This window comes from Littorina saxatilis, linkage group LG8 (assembly GCF_037325665.1).
Source record: "Littorina saxatilis isolate snail1 linkage group LG8, US_GU_Lsax_2.0, whole genome shotgun sequence".
NCBI lineage: Eukaryota > Metazoa > Mollusca > Gastropoda > Littorinimorpha > Littorinidae > Littorina > Littorina saxatilis.
In genome coordinates this window covers 49,756,380-49,774,331 of record NC_090252.1, presented here as the reverse complement: position 1 = coordinate 49,774,331, position 17,952 = coordinate 49,756,380, and the positions used below count along the sequence as shown (strand labels likewise).

Genomic DNA, 17,952 nt, shown 5'->3' with positions numbered 1-17,952 from the left:
CTCACGGACGCATACTTTCACATTCTTATGCATCCGGCCGACCGGAAATGGCTTCGTTTCCGGTGGGGAGATCAGATCTACCAGTTTCGCGCACTCCCTTTCGGGCTGTCTCTCGCACCATGGATTTTCACCATGGTGGTGAGACAGGTCTGTGCACTGGTGAGGTCCCAGGGTATCCGACTGCGGGCTTATCTGGACGACTGGCTCATCATGAACCAGTCCCAGAGCGGCTGTTCGCAGGATACCCTGTCGGTTCTTCGAGAATCCAACTCGTTGGGGTTCTCGATCAACCGGGTAAAGTCGGAGCTGACCCCGTCACAGACATTCACTTATCTGGGGATGTCTTTCGACACGGTCGCTTGGACTGTCCAGCCTTCTCAGAGAAGGGTGGACAAGCTCCAAGCCCAGATTCGCTCCACTTTACCTCTCCTGATGGCTTCCATCCGCTCGCTCGCCTCCATCTTGGGGCAGATGGAGTCTATGGCTCTTCTGGTTTCACTGGGCCGGGTCCACAAACGTCCGCTTCAGTTCGCGCTGAAGCCGTTTGTGGACTCTCCTCTGGTGGACTGGGACGCCCTCATCCCTTTGCAGGGATGGTTCCAGTCTGCGACCCTTCCGTGGTTGGACACGGAGTGGGTCTGCAGAGGTGTTCCGATCGTCGTGCCCCTCCCCGACCTGGACCTCTTTACAGATGCGTCCAGGGAGGGTTGGGGGGCACATACAGATCTTCAGTTGCTCTAGCTCTGGCCAAGTTTCTGCCCTCCCTGTACGCCAAACATGTTCGTCTGTTTACAGACAACATGACAGTGGCGGCGTACATCAACAAGCAGGGAGGCTCGCGGTCCCCGTCTCTCTCGGAGAGGGCTTGCGAGATCCTGGTGTGGTGCTTTCAGCATCATATCACGATCTCGGCCAGGTACCTTCCAGGGAGGCTGAACACTTTGGCGGATGCGCTCAGTCGTTCCGGTACAGTGCTTCAGTCGGAGTGGACGATCACTCACGGGGCACTGCTTCGCCTTTGGGCCCAGGTCCAAAAGCCTCTGGTGGACCTTTTTGCCACAAGGTACTCAAAGAGGCTTCCGGTGTTCGTCTCGCCATTCCCGGACCCTCAGGCATGGCGAGTGAACGCTCTGGACTTTCCCTGGACGGGTCTGGAGGCGTACGCCTTTCCTCCCTTTCCGTTACTCAGCCGAGTAATCCGGAAAGCGGAGATGGAGGAGCCGGCCCTTCTTCTTCTGGTCGCTCCTCTGTGGCCGTCGCAGGTCTGGTTTCCAGATCTTCTTCGGCTCGCCCAAGGGCCCCCCATTCCTCTCGCACTCGTGCGAGGGGAACTAGTGCAGCCCCGAACAGGCATTCCACACGAGGAGCCCAGTCTTCTGAAGCTTCACGTGTGGAAGTTGTTCGGGACTCGCTGAAGCGCTCTGGGGCGTCGTCTTTGACTCTGGACTTGGTGGCTCGCTCGCATAGAGCGTCCACCTCTTCAGTTTATGCTTCCCACTGGAAGGCATGGACTGCCTGGTGTTCAGCTAGAGGGGTGAGTTCGGTGGCTCCGCGCTCTATTCAGGTCGCTAACCACCTCTCTTTCATGTCTTCGCAGGGCGCCTCAGTCTCCTCGCTGAGGGTCCGGCGCTCCGCTATCTCGGCGACTCTTAAGCAGATTGGTCGTTCTGTTCGAGTCGGGGGTGTTATAGCTGCAGTCATTAAAGGGGCTGCTCTTAAGGAAGCTAAAGCTCGTTTGCCCGCTCCCAAGTGGGACTTGTTTTTAATCCTGGAATTCCTTCGTTCTGCGGATTTTGAGCCTTTAAGCGAGGCCAGTCTGTTCAATGTCACTCGCAAAGCGCTGTTTCTCCTTTTGTTGGCTACGGCCCGACGGGGTAGCGAGGTCCACGCCCTGTCGGGTCAGCCTGGAGATATCTCCTTTGAGCCGGACGGTTCCGCATCTTTGCGTTTCCGGCCTGATTTCCTGGCCAAGAATCAGTCTCCGGGGCAGGCCTCTCCGCTGGTTAGAGTTAAGGCTCTGACCAGCGCGTTGGCCCCGGATGACCCCGATTCGGTCAATTGCCCTGTGAGGGCACTTCGTCTGTACTTAGCCCGGACTCAGCCGATTCGGTCTAGTTCTCAGAAGTTGTTGTTTATCTCTCTCCTTACTAGGCGCGAGAAAGATTTGTCGAAGGTAACGTTGGCCCGGTGGGTGTCCTCGCTCATCAAGCAGGCTTATGAGTGGAGTCGCACAAAGAGGGGGGGGGTTATGCCCTCCTTGCCACTTGACTCGGCCCGAGCCCATGAAACGAGGGCGTGGGCATCCTCTCTGGCAGTTCTGCGCTCCAGACGTCTAGAGGAGGTGCTGACAACTGCGTATTGGCGTTCCGAAGATGTTTTTATAAACTTTTATCTTCGGGACGTCACAGCTCTTCGACAGGATGGCTCCAGAGGCCTTCCAGCGCTCATAGCAGCAGGCCAGTTCCTGTCCAGAACTTGATGGTGAGTTTTGATTCATTTCTAGCCCACCGCCTTGTTGATGTTATCTGCTAATGTGATTCGGAGTAAGAATATGATATTTAATGGAAAATTTCCTAAATAAATTTTCATTTAATTAATATACTTACCCGAATCACATACTGTATTCCCTCCCACCTGCCCCGCTTATGGTTTTAAGATTTTTTAAAGCCGTATGATAAGAGGCACGTGTTCCTAGAGGAAGTGACGTGGCATACACCCGTATGGGAGGTAACTCCCGGTGTACTGGCCCATTACCAAAGCTACTTTCACTTTCGTTTTGGTGATGGGGTTGCTTCCCTTTAAATTCTTTAGCCGGGTAAGCGTTTTTCAGTGATAAGCATCTCAGGTGACTCAATGCTAATGTGATTCGGGTAAGTATATTAATTAAATGAAAATTTATTTAGGAAATTTTCCATTATAAAAGAATAAGAGAAGAAAATTCCTAAAACCCATGATATCTAAAGTAATATATGTACAACTACAATACCCTTTTTTCTTGCACACATGACACACCAACACACATGCATACATACCTACATACATGCCTACATACATACATACATACATACATACATACATACATACATGCATACATTGTACATACATACATACATTCCATGTTAAAGTGTAGTTAAGAACATCACAGTAATTATATCATTGTTTGGATTAACAGATAATTTCTGCTTAGACTTCTACTATTATTTCTTTAATTGCAATGTATTTCTTTCATTCTTTCCTTCTTTCATTGTTTCGTTCTTTCGGTTCTTTAAAGTTTAATTCATTTCTAATTTCTCTCTTTCTCTTGTCCTGTTTGCTAATTTGCTTTTTTTTTCTTCTTCTTTTTTTTGGGGATGAATTACAAACTTTTGTTGCAGCTTTGATTCTGTCGGGTGATGTTATTGTTAAAAAGGGGTTGTAAGTATGCTTGATACAGATTGTATGCAGTCATTATTTTCAATTGTTTCTCTTTTTCCCTTCTTCCTCTTGCTGATTCACATAATTTAGCTCTCCATAGCGCCAGTAGGGGAGGTGAGGGACCTTGAACACGCTGAAGACGTGGAACTGGAACAATTTCTTGCCTGAAACACACAAAGGTGTGAAGCGCAGGGTTTAGCCTGGGAGAACAAAGCAATGGGACATTTGTCCCACTCAACCAAATTCTGATGGGACATAGTCGAAGGCAAGAAGCGCCAAAGAGTCCTGTACGCGTTTTGACCAAAGATGCAAAAGGGTGCAATATGGTGCCATTTGAGAATTAGCCGCTATATCGTATTATCTCTGTATGTGTGTGTGTGTGTGTGTGTGTGTGTGTAATCCGATGTAAAGTGTACATTTGGTGGTACGTAATCTCAATGTGCCCTGTGACGCACTGAAGGGAATTGTGATGGGACTATTTCAGATTTAATGCGCCAATGGCGCAGGGCGCACTAGTAAAGGAAACCCTGGAAGCGTATTCAGAGGATTTGATTTTGGTCCAGTCACTGTCATGAGAAGCTCAATACAATCCAACTTGTCTATAACGACCACCCAAGGGACTGAGTTGAAAGGATTGTGACCTTATATCAACAGGTGGTGGCTATGGAAAGTTGAATTACATTTAAAAAAAAAATGATGACCACCAGGGCAGGTATCCTTAACTGTATTTTTCAATTTCCAGGCTCATCATCATCAGAATCGGACAAGGAAGAGCAGAGGGAGGAGGAAGAGATGCAGGAAGAGCCGGCCCCCGTCAAAGTCTTGTCAGAGGATGAGATGAACTCCCTGGGAGCCAAAATCCTGCGTGCAGAACTCATGGGGGACGAGGTAGGCATTGATTGCACAGCATTAGGCCTGAGAGTGAGGCCCCTGTCACACAGCTCTACGCCCTTACGAAGACCAGGCCAATCAAAAAGTTATTAAATCAGGGCGTTAAAATCCAGCACATCGCAACAAATTTGTTTTAAACTACATCACGACTGTACTGCTCCACGCCTCCGAAAGTGGCGTATGGCTGCCTAAATGGCGGGGTAAAAACGGTCATACATGTAAACCCCGACTCGTGCAAAAAAACACGAGTGTACATGGGAGTTTCAGCCCATGAACGCAGAAGAAGTACTGCACCATGAACAGGCTACGCTTGTTTTGTTCAGTTCAAAATAAGCGTGGGGAGAGCGTGTAAGCTTCGCGACCTAGCAGATCCCACCCCGACCAAACCACGCTCATGGAGATCCCCCCACGATTGGCCCACGATTGGCCACGGCTCTTGATCACTTTTCCATCGTACTAGACGCGGCGTCTGTGTGTGAACAGGGTTTTAAGGACTACAGTGGAACCCCCCTTTTAAGACCTCGGAAAATCTGAGAAAATCATGTCTTAAAAAGGAGGGAGTCTTAAAATGGGGGTACACTTACAGAGGTTATGAACAGAAAGTCTGAGAAAACAAGGTCTTAACAAGTCGCGTAAGGCGAAATTACAACATTTAGTCAAGCTGTCGAACTAACAGAATGAAACTGAACTCACTGCATTTTTACAGCAAGAGCGCGTCAGTCCACCGCTCATGGCAAAGGCAGTGAAATTGACAAGAAGAGCGGGGTAGTAGTTGCGCTGGGAAGGATAGCACGCTTTTCTGTACCTCTCTTCGTTTGAACTTTCTGAGCGTGTTTTTAATCCAAACATATCATATCTATATGTTTTTGGAATCAGGAACCGACAAGGAATAAGATGAAAGTGTTTCTAAATTGATTTCGGAAATTTAATTTTGATAATAATTTTTATATATTTAATTTTCAGAGCTTGTTTTTAATCCGAATATAACATATTTATATGTTTTTGGAATCAGAAAATGATGAAGAATAAGATAAACGTAAATTTGGATCGTTTTAAAAAAGAATTTTTTTTTTACAATTTTCAGATTTTTAATGACCAAAGTCATTAATTAATTTTTAAGCCACCAAGCTGAAATGCAATACCGAAGTCCGGCCTTTGTCGAAGATTGCTGGGCCAAAATTTCAATCAATTTGATTGAAAAATGAGGGTGTGACAGTGCCGCCTCAACTTTTACAAAAAGCCGGATATGACGTCATCAAAGGTATTTATCGAAAAAAAGAAAAAAACGTCCGGGGATATCATTCCCAGGAACTCTCATGTCAAATTTCATAAAGATCGGTCCAGTAGTTTGGTCTGAATCGCTCTACACACACAGACAGACAGACAGACACACACACACACACACACACACACACACAGACAGACACACACACACACATACACCACGACCCTTGTCTCGATTCCCCGTCTATGTTAAAACATTTAGTTATAACTTGACTAAATGTAAAAAGGAGGGAGTCTTAAAATGGGGGTACACTTACAGAGGTTATGAACAGAAAGTCAGCGTCTTAAAAAGGAGGGAGTCTTAAATGGGGGGTTTTAAAAGGGGGGGTTCCACTGTCATTTGAACTCGTTAAGCAAATTCAGATTAGCCGAAGTTACCAAGTAAGACCCTGTAGGCTGGGTCGAGGGCCGTGGCGAATTAGTAGACAAAACCCTGGTTGTAGTTTTGTCACATACACAGAGAAATTTGCAAATACAACATTGCTTATTTGTTATTATTGTGTGTGTGTGTGTGTTACAGGCCTGCTTAGCTCTGAGGGGTTTACTGTAATTTTTTCCATCATTTTACTTGTTAAATAGAATGCTAGGAGTTTTCTCCAGCCTTCTTTTGTACCACTACCACTGGTACCAGCCATACAAAGTTTTCATTTTGGTTGTCAACAGCTGATATATTTGGAACCAGCTGACCTTTTTACTTTTACATTTTTTAATTTTTTATTCTAGACGAAAGCAAAAAAGCCATTTTTCATTTGACTTGCAAATCAAGGGACACCGGGGCCGAGGTGCTCAAAGCATAACTGGGTGTCACCCAGCTAGGTGGGAACAAGCCTCGGGGTCCGATTAGTGGAAATCACAACAAATTTCAATTTCAACCAATCGGACCCTGCTACTACATACCACCCATTTGGGAGGCACCCATTTTTGCATTGTACTCCCCAGCCTAAGCCAGGGCGAAGTCCACTACGTAAAGTATGCTTCGCCAAACTGTTCGCACGGAGCTTTACGGCGGTCCTTAATTCAGCCTGAAGTCGACTTCACGAAGTCTGTTTACCAAAAACTCAGTGCTAGAGCTCCATGCGGCCAGCTTCGCGTAGTCCACTTCGCGCAATTAAGGACAGACTTTAGCACTGAGTTTTCGGTAAAAAGACTTTGCAAAGTCTGTGTGAAATCGACTTCAGGCTCAATTGCAGCAGCGCTTTGAGCAGGGTTAAACCCTGGACACATGCGCTATATAAATATTATGCATTATTATTATTATTAATTGAGGACAGACTTTAGGCTGAGATACGCTGTTGCTAAATTGCGACATCATAGTTGCATGAGTTCATCAGAAAATCCAATGTTAATGTTGACATTCTATTTCTCAAGGACCTCGCCAAACAACTCAAGGAGACGCTGGAATTGGCGCGCAAAGCCAAGGAGGCAATGCCAAGGTCACAGCCAGGCCCTAAGGTCACTGGCAGCCAGGTCAAGGACACAGAGGAGGATAACACGGTCGTGTTGACCAGGACAGGACGAGATGGGATGGTGCGGCCATTGCCGGAACAGGAATACGACAGAGACCGCAGCAGTGGGAAGAGAAAGAGAAAGATGAAAAACGTAGGTGTCATATAATGTTTTATCTTGTGTGTTTTGCATGTTGTTTTGTTTTTTTTCTTCTGAACATCGGTAAAAACCTCATGACAGAGAGTGCAGTGGGACAATGAAGAGAGCTATTACATACATTAGCTTATTTATTTTCTTTTTTACTTCTTTTTTTATATTTAGTCAAGTTTTGACTAAATATTTTAACATCGAGGGGGAATCGAAACGAGGGTCGTGGTGTATGTGCGTCTGTCTGTCTGTCTGTGTGTGTGTGTAGAGCGATTCAGACTAAACTACTGGACCGATCTTTATGAAATTTGACATGAGAGTTCCTGGGTATGAAATCCCCGAACGTTTTTTTCATTTTTTTGATAAATGTCTTTGATGACGTCATATCCGGCTTTTCGTGAAAGTTGAGGCGGCACTGTCACGCCCTCATTTTTCAACCAAATTGGTTGAAATTTTGGTCAAGTACTCTTCGACGAAGCCCGGGGTTCGGTATTGCATTTCAGCTTGGTGGCTTAAAAATTAATTAATGACTTTGGTCATTAAAAATCGAAAAATTGTAAAAAAAAATAAAAATTTATAAAACGATCCAAATTTACGTTTATCTTATTCTCCATCATTTGCTGATTCCAAAAACATATAAATATGTTATATTCGGATTAAAAACAAGCTCTGAAAATTAAATATATAAAAATTATTATCAAAATTTTTTTTTCGAAATCAATTTAAAAACACTTTCATCTTATTCCTTGTCGGTTCCTGATTCCAAAAATATATAGATATGATATGTTTGGATTAAAAACACGCTCAGAAAGTTAAAACGAAGAGAGGTACAGAAAAGCGTGCTATCCTTCTCAGCGCAACGAATACCCCGCTCTTCTTGTCAATTCCACGTGCACTGCCTTTGCCACGGGCGGTGGAGTGACGATGCTACGAGTATACGGTCTTGCTGCGTTGCGTTGCGTTCAGTTTCATTCTGTGAGTTCGACAGCTACTTGACTAAATATTGTATTTTCGCCTTACGCGACTTGTTTTTGTTTAATGTTTTTGTTGCTGTTTCTTTTTTTCCCCTGAAAAAAGATGTCTACCTTGTTCTGTCAATTGCCAGATGTATTTATGGAATACATGTCATCCAAAAATGGGAGCGAATACTGGGCATGCATTGTTATTGTCGCACATCATCTCCCCCTGCATGTAAACTGGAGGTGCAGATAATTCAGGAAGCACATGAGTTTGACAGGAGAGTGTTTGCTGCAGGTGTAAACACCTGTTGTACAGTGGGACCTGCCTTTTACGACCTCCAACAATCTGAGAAATTCAGGTTTTAAAAAGGAGGGAGTCTTAAATTGGGGTACATTTACAGAGGTTATGGACTGAAAATCTGAATAGGCAAGGGCTTAAAAAGGAGGGAGTCTTTTTTTTTTTCTTTTTTTTTTCTGGTTGATTGTGTCATCATTTGCGTAAGCGCGTGTACCCGTGGTTTGTTAGAATGCGCTGTGCGGCCCGGGTCCTCCGTCTTCAGCATTCGGGGTTTTCTGTCGGGGTTACCTCACCCTTAGCTCATGGCCCGTACGTCCTACCCTGAGAGCACAGGGGGGAGGATTTGCCGGGATCCCACCCGGAGCTAGGGTTTTGATGCGCCATTAATCGCATTAGATGAGTCCCGGTCAATGGACGATGGAGCATTTCAAAGGGGGTAGCAGTGCCGCCTGCTACCCCACTCCGCCCTGGTAGGAAACACTGCCAGTTTGGTCCGCGGCCGCAAGCGGCTGATCTCCATATCTGAAGACCGTTCCCCTATCCGCCACCCGGGGACGCGCTGGGTTGGGGGTGGTCGCCCCACTGAAAATCCCACACTGCGTTAAGAAAGATCAGCCTGTCCCAGGGAGGGAGTCTTAAATGGGGGGTTGTCACTTCCACTGTACTTGTTTTTGTAATGCATGACGCTGGATGAGAAAGTTTGGTTCTGGGTGTGTGTACATTTGTAAGTGAGATTAAAATTAATAAGAGTGAGTCTGTTTGCTTCTCAGATCTTAAAATGGTGCTCTTCCTGAGTTGATTAAGATTTTATTTGTGAGCATTCTGTTGTTGTGATTTTTAAGGACAAACACTGAAACAGTAAATATTGTTGTCATCTAATTGAGGGGGTACAGCTCTTTAATGACTTTATTCTGAGTACATCACAAGCATAAAACTTCACAATGTGATCTCAATCAATTTAAACCTATTTGTCTTATTCAGTTTTTAACTCAGACTCAGAGAAACAGTACAGATGTTGAAAATGACTGACAAGATTCTTTCTTCTTTTCATGCAGGTGAACACTCATGCAGAGGGCGAGAGAACCAAATACTTCGACGATGACGACCGTCACGACCTCAAGACGCTTGTGCAGATGGAAAAGCTGGGCACCGCAGAGGACCAGAATGCAATGTTTGCTCGACTGGCTGGAAGAGTAAGATTTTGCCTGTTGTGGATTGATACTGTAGATCTGTAACAAGCACCCAAGTGCCCGATCAAAATTTGATTAATGTGGTCTTTATAGACAGGCTGTTGCTGTGGAAAGGTTACTTTTACAGAGAAAAAAGGGGAACCTTAGGGGCGGTGGTAATGGGCAGGTAGTTGTTACCGACAAAGGGTTGTCCAGGCAGGTTCGACTTTATGGGACTGGGTGGCCGAGTAAGTAACGCACTTGCGCTCGGAAGCGAGAGGTTGCGAGTTCGACCCTGGGTCAGGGCGTTAGCAATTTTCTCCCCCCTTTCCTAACCTAGGTGGTGGGTTCAAGTGCTAGTCTTTCGGATGAGACGAAAAACCGAGGTCCCTTCGTGTACACTACATTGGGGTGTGCACGTTAAAGATCCCACGATTGACAAAAGGGTCTTTCCTGGCAAAATTGTATAGGCATAGATAAAAATGTCCACCAAAATACCCGTGTGACTTGGAATAATAGGCGGTGAAAAGTAGGATATGCGCCGAAATGGCTGCGATCTGCTGGTCGATGTGAATGCGTGATGTATTGTGTAAAAAATTCCATCTCACACGGCATAAATAAATCCCTGCGCCTTGAATATGTGCGCGATATAAATTGCATAAAATCAAATAAATAAAAAAATAAAAAAATAAATCCCTGCACGGAATACGCGCGATATAAGCCTCATATTGATATTGATTGATTGATTTATGTATGTGTTATATTCCTAATTCAGTAATTGCCTGTTTTGAGTTTGTTGAATGTTGTTGTTGTTGTTTATTTGTCTTTTTTTGTGTGGCAGTGATAATGGTATTGGTGATATGCAGTAAATATACCGTAACCCCTTTTGAGACCCCATAACACCCTCCCCTCACACCCCCAAAAAGAAGAAAAAGATTTAAGACAACTTTTTAGTATGATCTTGCTTTCTCTGATTTTACATTTTTGGATGTCGGGAGGGGGGGTGGTTCTGGGGGTTGGGGGGGGGGGTGGGAGGAAGGGGGTTGTCTGTCTGTTGTGACTGTTACATTTCACAAGTAATTTTGCAAGATTGAAGTCTCCGTGCATCATGTGTCTCTTTCACTATGTCTACCTGAGTTGTTTCATTTGCTGTGGGTCAGCCTCTTGCTTGGCTGTGCAAGGGATCTGTAGATCTGCTGCTATGACTTCGTATTTTGTCTTTTGTCTATGTTGTGTGAAAGGTAAGCTTCATCAAATAGCTGTCATGCTGTCCATGTTTTGTGTGAAAGTGCAGATTGCAAAAAAAAAAGTGTGATTGTCTTTTATGTAAGGAGTCACTAGAGACCTAATTTACCTATTCAGAAAATTGACGCATGATTTGAGTTGTTTTCATTTTGTGTTGTTGCAGAGTGTGGAGAAGACGGACGACGATTTTCAGGTTGACGATATGTTCCTGTCCAAAGCAGCCATGCAGCAGTCCGGGGCCGCTAATGAAGAAAAGGAGCGCTCCAAAGCCATCTTTGGTGAGAGATTGTGCCTTTCTTTTGGTTGTCTGTTTATCTATCAGCATTATAGGTAAAAGAATAAATAAATTCAAAAATAAAGAATATGGCTAGGGTTTGGAGTTCTTTCAAACATGCTGTGTGTGTGTGTGTGTGTGTGTGTGTGTGTGTGTGTGTGTGTGTGTGTGTGTGCATGTGCATGTGTATGTGTGTGTGTGTGTGTCCATTGGATGAGAAACACAGTGCACAAACAGCAGAAGAATGCCTGCTGCTGGGTAGCATGTCCCTCCAATGCCTGCAAAACAAGATTCTTCCAATATGAGATTTAAACAAATTTGAAATGGAATGACAAAGCAATTTAATGCTATTTACCTTTTTATCATTTTTAGTAATTTCATGTACATTCTGATATTTTTTGTGTGCAGAACATGGCAAGGTCAACAAAGCCATGGACAAGTGTCAGTATTGTTTCAACAAAGTTCCCAAACATCTCCTCATCGCCATTGGCAGCAAGGTTGGTACATGTCTTTTTCAGCAAGTCTTTTGTCCTTTGATCTGTTCAAACAAGGAGACGGGCGCAATAGCCTAGTGGATAAGACATCGTCCTCCTAATCGGAAGGTCCCGAGTTCAAACCCCTGCTGCGGCCGCCTGGTGGGTTAAGGGTGGAGAGTTTTCTGATCTCACAGGTCAACTTTCGTGCAGACCTGCTAGTGCCTTAATCCCCTCACCCCTCTCTCCCCCCCCCCCCCCCATTCACCCCCACCCCCACCTGAATAAAATGTGACACACATGATTCAAATCTCAATATCCTCATTGTGGATAGTTTAAGGGCAGGTTTGAACATACTGTACCACTCGGTGTGCATCAATAAATATTGATTAAAGAAATCTTGTACAGTTAACACAGTGAACAGGGTGGGTATAGTCTCGCACCTGGAAAGGTGGGAGTTTTTCAGTTGTGACAGGGAAGGCTACCGCTCCTTTCACAGCCGACTCTGCACCCGAGTTGTTGGCCTTTAAGTCAACACCGGTGGATTGTGGAATTCTGTTTGTGATGGGGTCTGGTGGTTTCCGATTGTCTGTATGTTCATGGAAACCTTCGGGTTTGCATAACAGTTTTTATAGGGCTAAGAAATTAGCCCTAACATTTTCAATCCTGTTTGATTGCACTTCGCCTCCCGAGGTGATCGTGGTGTTACGGCACTCGGTTACACAGTGAAGAGACAGGGGGTATGCATTTAGGAAAGCGATGTGCCCTTGATTGGTGGTGGCTCCTCATTCATCTGTTTATGCTGAAGAGCTCGTGTGTGTGTGTGTGTGTGTGTGTGTGTGTGTGTGTGTGTGTGTGTGTGTGTGTGTGTGCGTTCATGTGTTTGTGTGTGTGAGTGAGTGAATGTGTGTGTGTGTGTGTGTGTGTGTGTGTGTGTGTGTGTGTGTGTGTGTGTGTGTGTGTGAGTGCAGAGCATGTGTGTGCATGCATGTGTATGTGTGTATTTCCTGTATTTCTGCTGCATCCTGATTGACTTGTTTTGCCAGGTGTACCTGTCTCTGCCAGCTCACCGCTCGTTGACACCTGGCCACTGCCTGATTGTCCCCATGCAGCATTGCCCGGCAGCCACAGCAATGGACGAGGATGTCTGGCAGGAAATGCAGGTAGGGCAAAATACAGTGGAGCCCTGGTATTTGTACTCCTGAGGGACGAGAGAGCGAGGCTGGTTATCCTGCGCAGCCCTCCCTCACTTTAATCCAAGTACAGCGTTAGTCAAGACTCTTGGAAACAACAAACTCCTGATCAGAGACTTACTCCCCTTTGGAGACCGTCTCAGTTTTGCACCAGTCAAAATAACGCAGACTTTTAAATTATATCCATGTTTGCATCTTTAATTGTATACACCAAAAACATTTATTGAAATTTCTGCATGCAGTCATTTCAAGGTTTGGCATGTTTTATTTTTCAAATATTTTGCAGATATTTGTGTCCAAAATCAGGGTGTTTTTTTTTGTCTTCCCTGTTTAACATTAGCACTGAATTCCATGTTTAGCGTGCTCTCTTTTTCAGATATTGTGCGAGAAACTTATACATGTAATATAACGTTACGTTTCACACTTTGGGAGCCTTCTCTTGTATGGACAATTCTGAGCACAGCTTGTTAATATCGTATAAACTAAGTTTCACGTCTTTGTTATGTTGTCGTTTTCAGACGTTCCGCAAGCAGTTGGTGCAGATGTTCGCGGCACAGGACCAGGATGTGATGTTCATGGAGACCAGCATGCACTTGAAACACTTCCCTCACACCGCCCTGGAGTGCGTTCCCCTGGACCGAGAGATTGGCGACATGGCTCCAATCTATTTCAAGGTGGCGGATGTGTTTTGTTTTGTTTGTCTGTGTGTTTGTTCGTTTGTGTTTTGGTTTGTGTGAATGTGTGTGTGGGGGAGGGGGAGGGGGGTATTGGGGTAGTAAGTGCTTGCGTGCGTAAATGTGTGTGTGTCTATTTCTAGAAAGTGTGTACATGTGTGTGTGTGTTTGTGCACAAGTATATGAGTATGCTGCGTTTTTGTGTGTGTGTGTGTGTGTGTGTGTGTGTGTGTGTGTGCATGGATGAATGGGGGTGTGTGCGTGTGTATGCGTGCATGCATGTAAACGCTGGTACGCACATAAAGTTGACCAGGATGTGCCAACAATATTGACGCACACTCTCACGCCATTCGACACATGTGACAGAAATGTGGTGTAATGTTTCAGAAAGCCATGCTGGATGCGGGCCCAGAGTGGAACAGCAACAAGAAAGTTGTGGACCTCAGCAAGAAGGACATCAGGCATTCTGTAAGTCTTGGATTTCTTGAGTCTGTTGTCGAGGGTTTTTGCACCGGCATTTGGGATTGGCATCAATTACAGTGGGACCCCCCTTTAAAGAATTTAAAAATCTGAGAAAATTGGGTCCTAAAAAGGAGGGAGTCTTAAATTGGGGTTTACTTTACAGTGTTTATAAACAGGAAATCTAAGAAAACTGAGTCTTAAAAGGAAAGGAATCTTAAATTGGGGGGGGGGGGGGGGGGGGGGGGGGTTCAACTGCACATTTTGAAAGTATGCTTGCTTGTCATCCTTGAGATATTATATACTGTTCAAAAAAAGAAACGCATAGCTTGTAATATTTGGTTAATTTAGTTATATGGCTACAAGGATATCCACCAAACTGCAGAAAATGTTTATTTGGTCGTCGACCTTTCGTCCATTGCCACAAGTGAGCTCTGCACGTGACGCATGCGTTATCAGTGGCTACAATGTCAAAATTGCTCATTTGGCATGACCACTCGTCATGCTTCAGTGTAATCTCGTGAAACTCGGGGAATATTGAGCTCTCACCATGTCTTCCAAAACCCATAAAAGCGGATTGTTCGCCACAAAGAAATCAGACGACAATTCAGCGACGAAAGATGGCCCGATTGAGCAGAGAAGACCGCCAAATTGCATTGGGTCGTTTACAAGCAGGCCAAAGTCAAAGTGCAATCGCCAGGCACTTCCACGTGTCCCAGAGCACCATCAGTAGACTGTGGGTCAGGTTTCAAGCCACTGGCTCCGTTGCTGACTTGCCACGAGCGGGAAGACCAAGGGCGACAACTGCTGCTCACGACCGCTTCATACGGCTCCGCCACCTCCGGAATCGTTTCCTGTCGGCCTCATCTTCTGTCCAGGCTCTCCCCGGGCCACACCGATTATCGGACCAGACCGTGCGGAACCGCCTGCATGAAGCTGGTTTGAGAGCTCGCAGACCTCACAGAGGAGCTGTCCTCACCCGCCGCCATCGCCAGAACCGAGTGCAGTGGGGCAACCAGCACCTTCGCTGGACCGTCCGGAATCACTGGAGACACGTGTGGTTCAGCGACGAGTCCTACTTCCTGCTCCAGCGACATGATGGTCGGAGGAGGGTCTACCGGAGAGTAAACGAACGTTACGCGCCCAACTGTGTGGATGAGGCACCCGTTCATGGTGGTGGAGGCGTCATGGTGTGGGGGGGCGATCAATACCGCTGGAAGGAGCACCCTGGTGCACGTCCAAGGGCGCATAACTGCCCAGCGATACGTGGAGGAAATTCTGCGCCCACACGCCCTTCCTCTTCTGGCTGACCAGGATGCCATATTCCAGCAGGACAACGCTCGCCCGCACACAGCACGACTCACCACCCAGTTCCTCACCGACCACCATGTCCAGGTGCTTCCCTGGCCATCCATGTCGCCAGACATGAACCCGATAGAACACCTCTGGGATGAATTGGACAGACGTGTGCGCAGGCGAGAAGAAGCGCCGGCAAATCACTGCGATCTATTGCAGGCACTTCAGGAGGAGTGGGACACCATCCCACAGCAAGATATCCGGCATCTGATCCAGTCCATGCCCAGAAGGTGCCGGGCAGTTGTTGCTGCTCAAGGCAGTCACACCCCCTACTGACTTGACAGCCTTGGCACCCAATCGTATTGATTGACTGATTGATTTGAAGATGCAAATGAACTGTGTGTGCATTCAACTGTGTCCATACCAAATTTCTAACAAATAATCTAAATATTGGATTTTCTGTTAATTTTTTCGAAAAATAAAAAATTTGGCAAGTAGCAACTATGCGTTTCTTTTTTTGAACAGTATATATAAGATTTTTGATAGGTTGTGGACAAACCAGAGTTTTGATCGGTTCAAGGGAACCATATCGTTATCTGTTTCATCTTCATTGACCTAGTCTTCAGAAATGTTACTCCCACACTGTGGCACAGTGTGTACTGTCGTCTGAAAAACGCCAATGAGAAGAAGTGATAAAACTCTGAGCGTTTTACATTGGGTTTGCTTTTGATTCTCCATATGTAACTTTCTTCCCGCAACTGTGGGAACCAGCGATTTGTTAGCTATATGAACATTGGTTTTTTGTTACCCAGCTTGATGAATGAAAAGTCATAAAAGTGATGACAAACATTTCTTTTATGTGAAAATTGATGCCAGTTTGGTTTTCATAGAGAATTATTGTATTACGGTATTTGTTCCAGGTACCCAAAGGCTTTCCATACTTTGCTGTGGACTTTGGTCTACAAGGGGGCTTTGCTCATGTCATCGAGGATGAGGCTACTTTTACACCCTACTTTGGTCGTGTGAGTTTCTCACTGTGTGTGTGGGGGGGGATTGGAGGGGGCCGGTGGTGGAAGTGAAGCCTATGTTTGTGTGTGTGTCCATCTGTGTGTCCATCTGTGTGTTGTTCATATTTGTGTATGTTTCTCCTTGTATGGATATGTGTGGTTCTGAACACAAGGTAATGTTTCATACAGTTACTGACTGTGATAGCTAGTGTTTAATACAATCAAATTTACGAAAATTGTCTCAAATTTTAAAGAGTTCTAAAATGGATTTTTTTTTTTTTTTAAAGATTGACAGATTTTATGAACAGAATGTGTCAGGGAGCAGGGTTTAAAAAAGGGACATTACAAAAATGGGAGTCTTTAAAGGGAAGTGTAAATGTTTATCAATAATCTGTCATGGATGCACCATCCCAACACCAAATCCTGTTTTTAACACTTTATAGTACACACTGAATATTCAAAACTTCCAAAAAGGGAAAATAGCAGGAAAAACTTAACATAATTATTTGGGACTCATGAACCCCAAGCCATTTTCTTCCTGATTTGAAAGATTCTGAGGTTTTGTCCCTGAATGACCACGGTAATTGTCTGTGCAGGAGATCTGTGGAGGCATGATTGACGCAGAGCCAGGACTGTGGCGAAAACCTCACCGCGAGGGATTCGAGGAGCAACGCAAGAAAGTGCTGGAGTTTGAACAGTGGTGGAAGCCCTACGATTTCACTGCCTGATCTTCTGCTCACTTCCATGAAAGCTGCACTGTTAGATAAGGATGAGGACAAGATAAGGATATAAACTGAGCACACAAATTATTGCACCCATTTTCGTACCCCAACTAAAACATTCATTCCCCTGTCATTTTATTCAAACTTTATATGCCATTAAAGGCCCTTCACTGGGCTATCTGGAACACTTTTCGGATCAAAGATTTGTGTTATAGGTATCATCCAGTTTATTTGATATTGTCCTGTGAGGTTACCTTCATGGACATTCGGGTTGCTTTTTCTCGTGGGGAAAGCGAGCTGCCCTATAGTTCGGCGCTACCCCTTTTTTGTTCTGCCTGCATGCACACATTTATGTTTCCAAGCCCTGAGATTTAACTTGAGACTCTACTGCAAATCTTGAAATTCACATAAACCGAACCAAGAACAAAGACATCCAAACATTACAGGCACTTTAGATCAACTCATTCACTAGAGGTGACTGCCTAGCACTGTGTTTGACATCCGTGTCTGCTGAAATAAAAAGAAATTAAACAAAACGGATTATCAGTAAGCTTAGGTGACACGTTGTAAGAGGAAGGGGGTCTGCACAAAGTTGACTCTGGGAAAATTGATCCCTTGCTGAATCAGTGGGGATCAAACCCATGCTGATAGTGACAACTGGTTTTGAAGCCACCGCCGCTACCGACTATTTCCCTGCCCCTTCTTCTTTAAAAGAGAATTATTAACCTTCATTGTGGTTTCTGGGCCGTGGACGACCAAGAGACGCACAGAAGTCTCTGTATTTCTTAAACTGTGCAGAGTTTTTGCTTCAGACTTCATGTAATCCTCAAATACCATAAGACCTTCCTACAGACCAGTTCTCAAATAAACAACAAACGTGTTTTGAACCACACAGTGTGCATAGTGTGGGTCGTGTACACATTTTTGAAGAAATTTGACAGGGTTTATCCCTATTTAGGTGGTGTAGGTCATGTACGACCCAGATGGAATTTGTGACGAAA

At 45.1% G+C, this 17,952-nt stretch overlaps 1 protein-coding gene across 1 annotated transcript in view; it reads left to right on the top strand.

The window, feature by feature from the left end:
* Nucleotides 1–17,946, top strand: part of LOC138973768 (CWF19-like protein 2) — a 34,856-nt gene extending 16,910 nt beyond the window's left edge. Inside the window, exons 8-17 of the mRNA XM_070346481.1 lie at nucleotides 4,157–4,302; nucleotides 6,958–7,188; nucleotides 9,495–9,632; nucleotides 11,017–11,131; nucleotides 11,536–11,624; nucleotides 12,647–12,763; nucleotides 13,312–13,467; nucleotides 13,855–13,935; nucleotides 16,143–16,244; nucleotides 16,826–17,946. Coding sequence (XP_070202582.1) covers nucleotides 4,157–4,302; nucleotides 6,958–7,188; nucleotides 9,495–9,632; nucleotides 11,017–11,131; nucleotides 11,536–11,624; nucleotides 12,647–12,763; nucleotides 13,312–13,467; nucleotides 13,855–13,935; nucleotides 16,143–16,244; nucleotides 16,826–16,957 — 1,307 coding nt within the window. The 3' untranslated portion in view covers nucleotides 16,958–17,946. The remainder of the gene's footprint in view (nucleotides 1–4,156; nucleotides 4,303–6,957; nucleotides 7,189–9,494; nucleotides 9,633–11,016; nucleotides 11,132–11,535; nucleotides 11,625–12,646; nucleotides 12,764–13,311; nucleotides 13,468–13,854; nucleotides 13,936–16,142; nucleotides 16,245–16,825) is intronic.
* The last annotated feature ends 6 nt before the right edge of the window (nucleotides 17,947–17,952 follow it).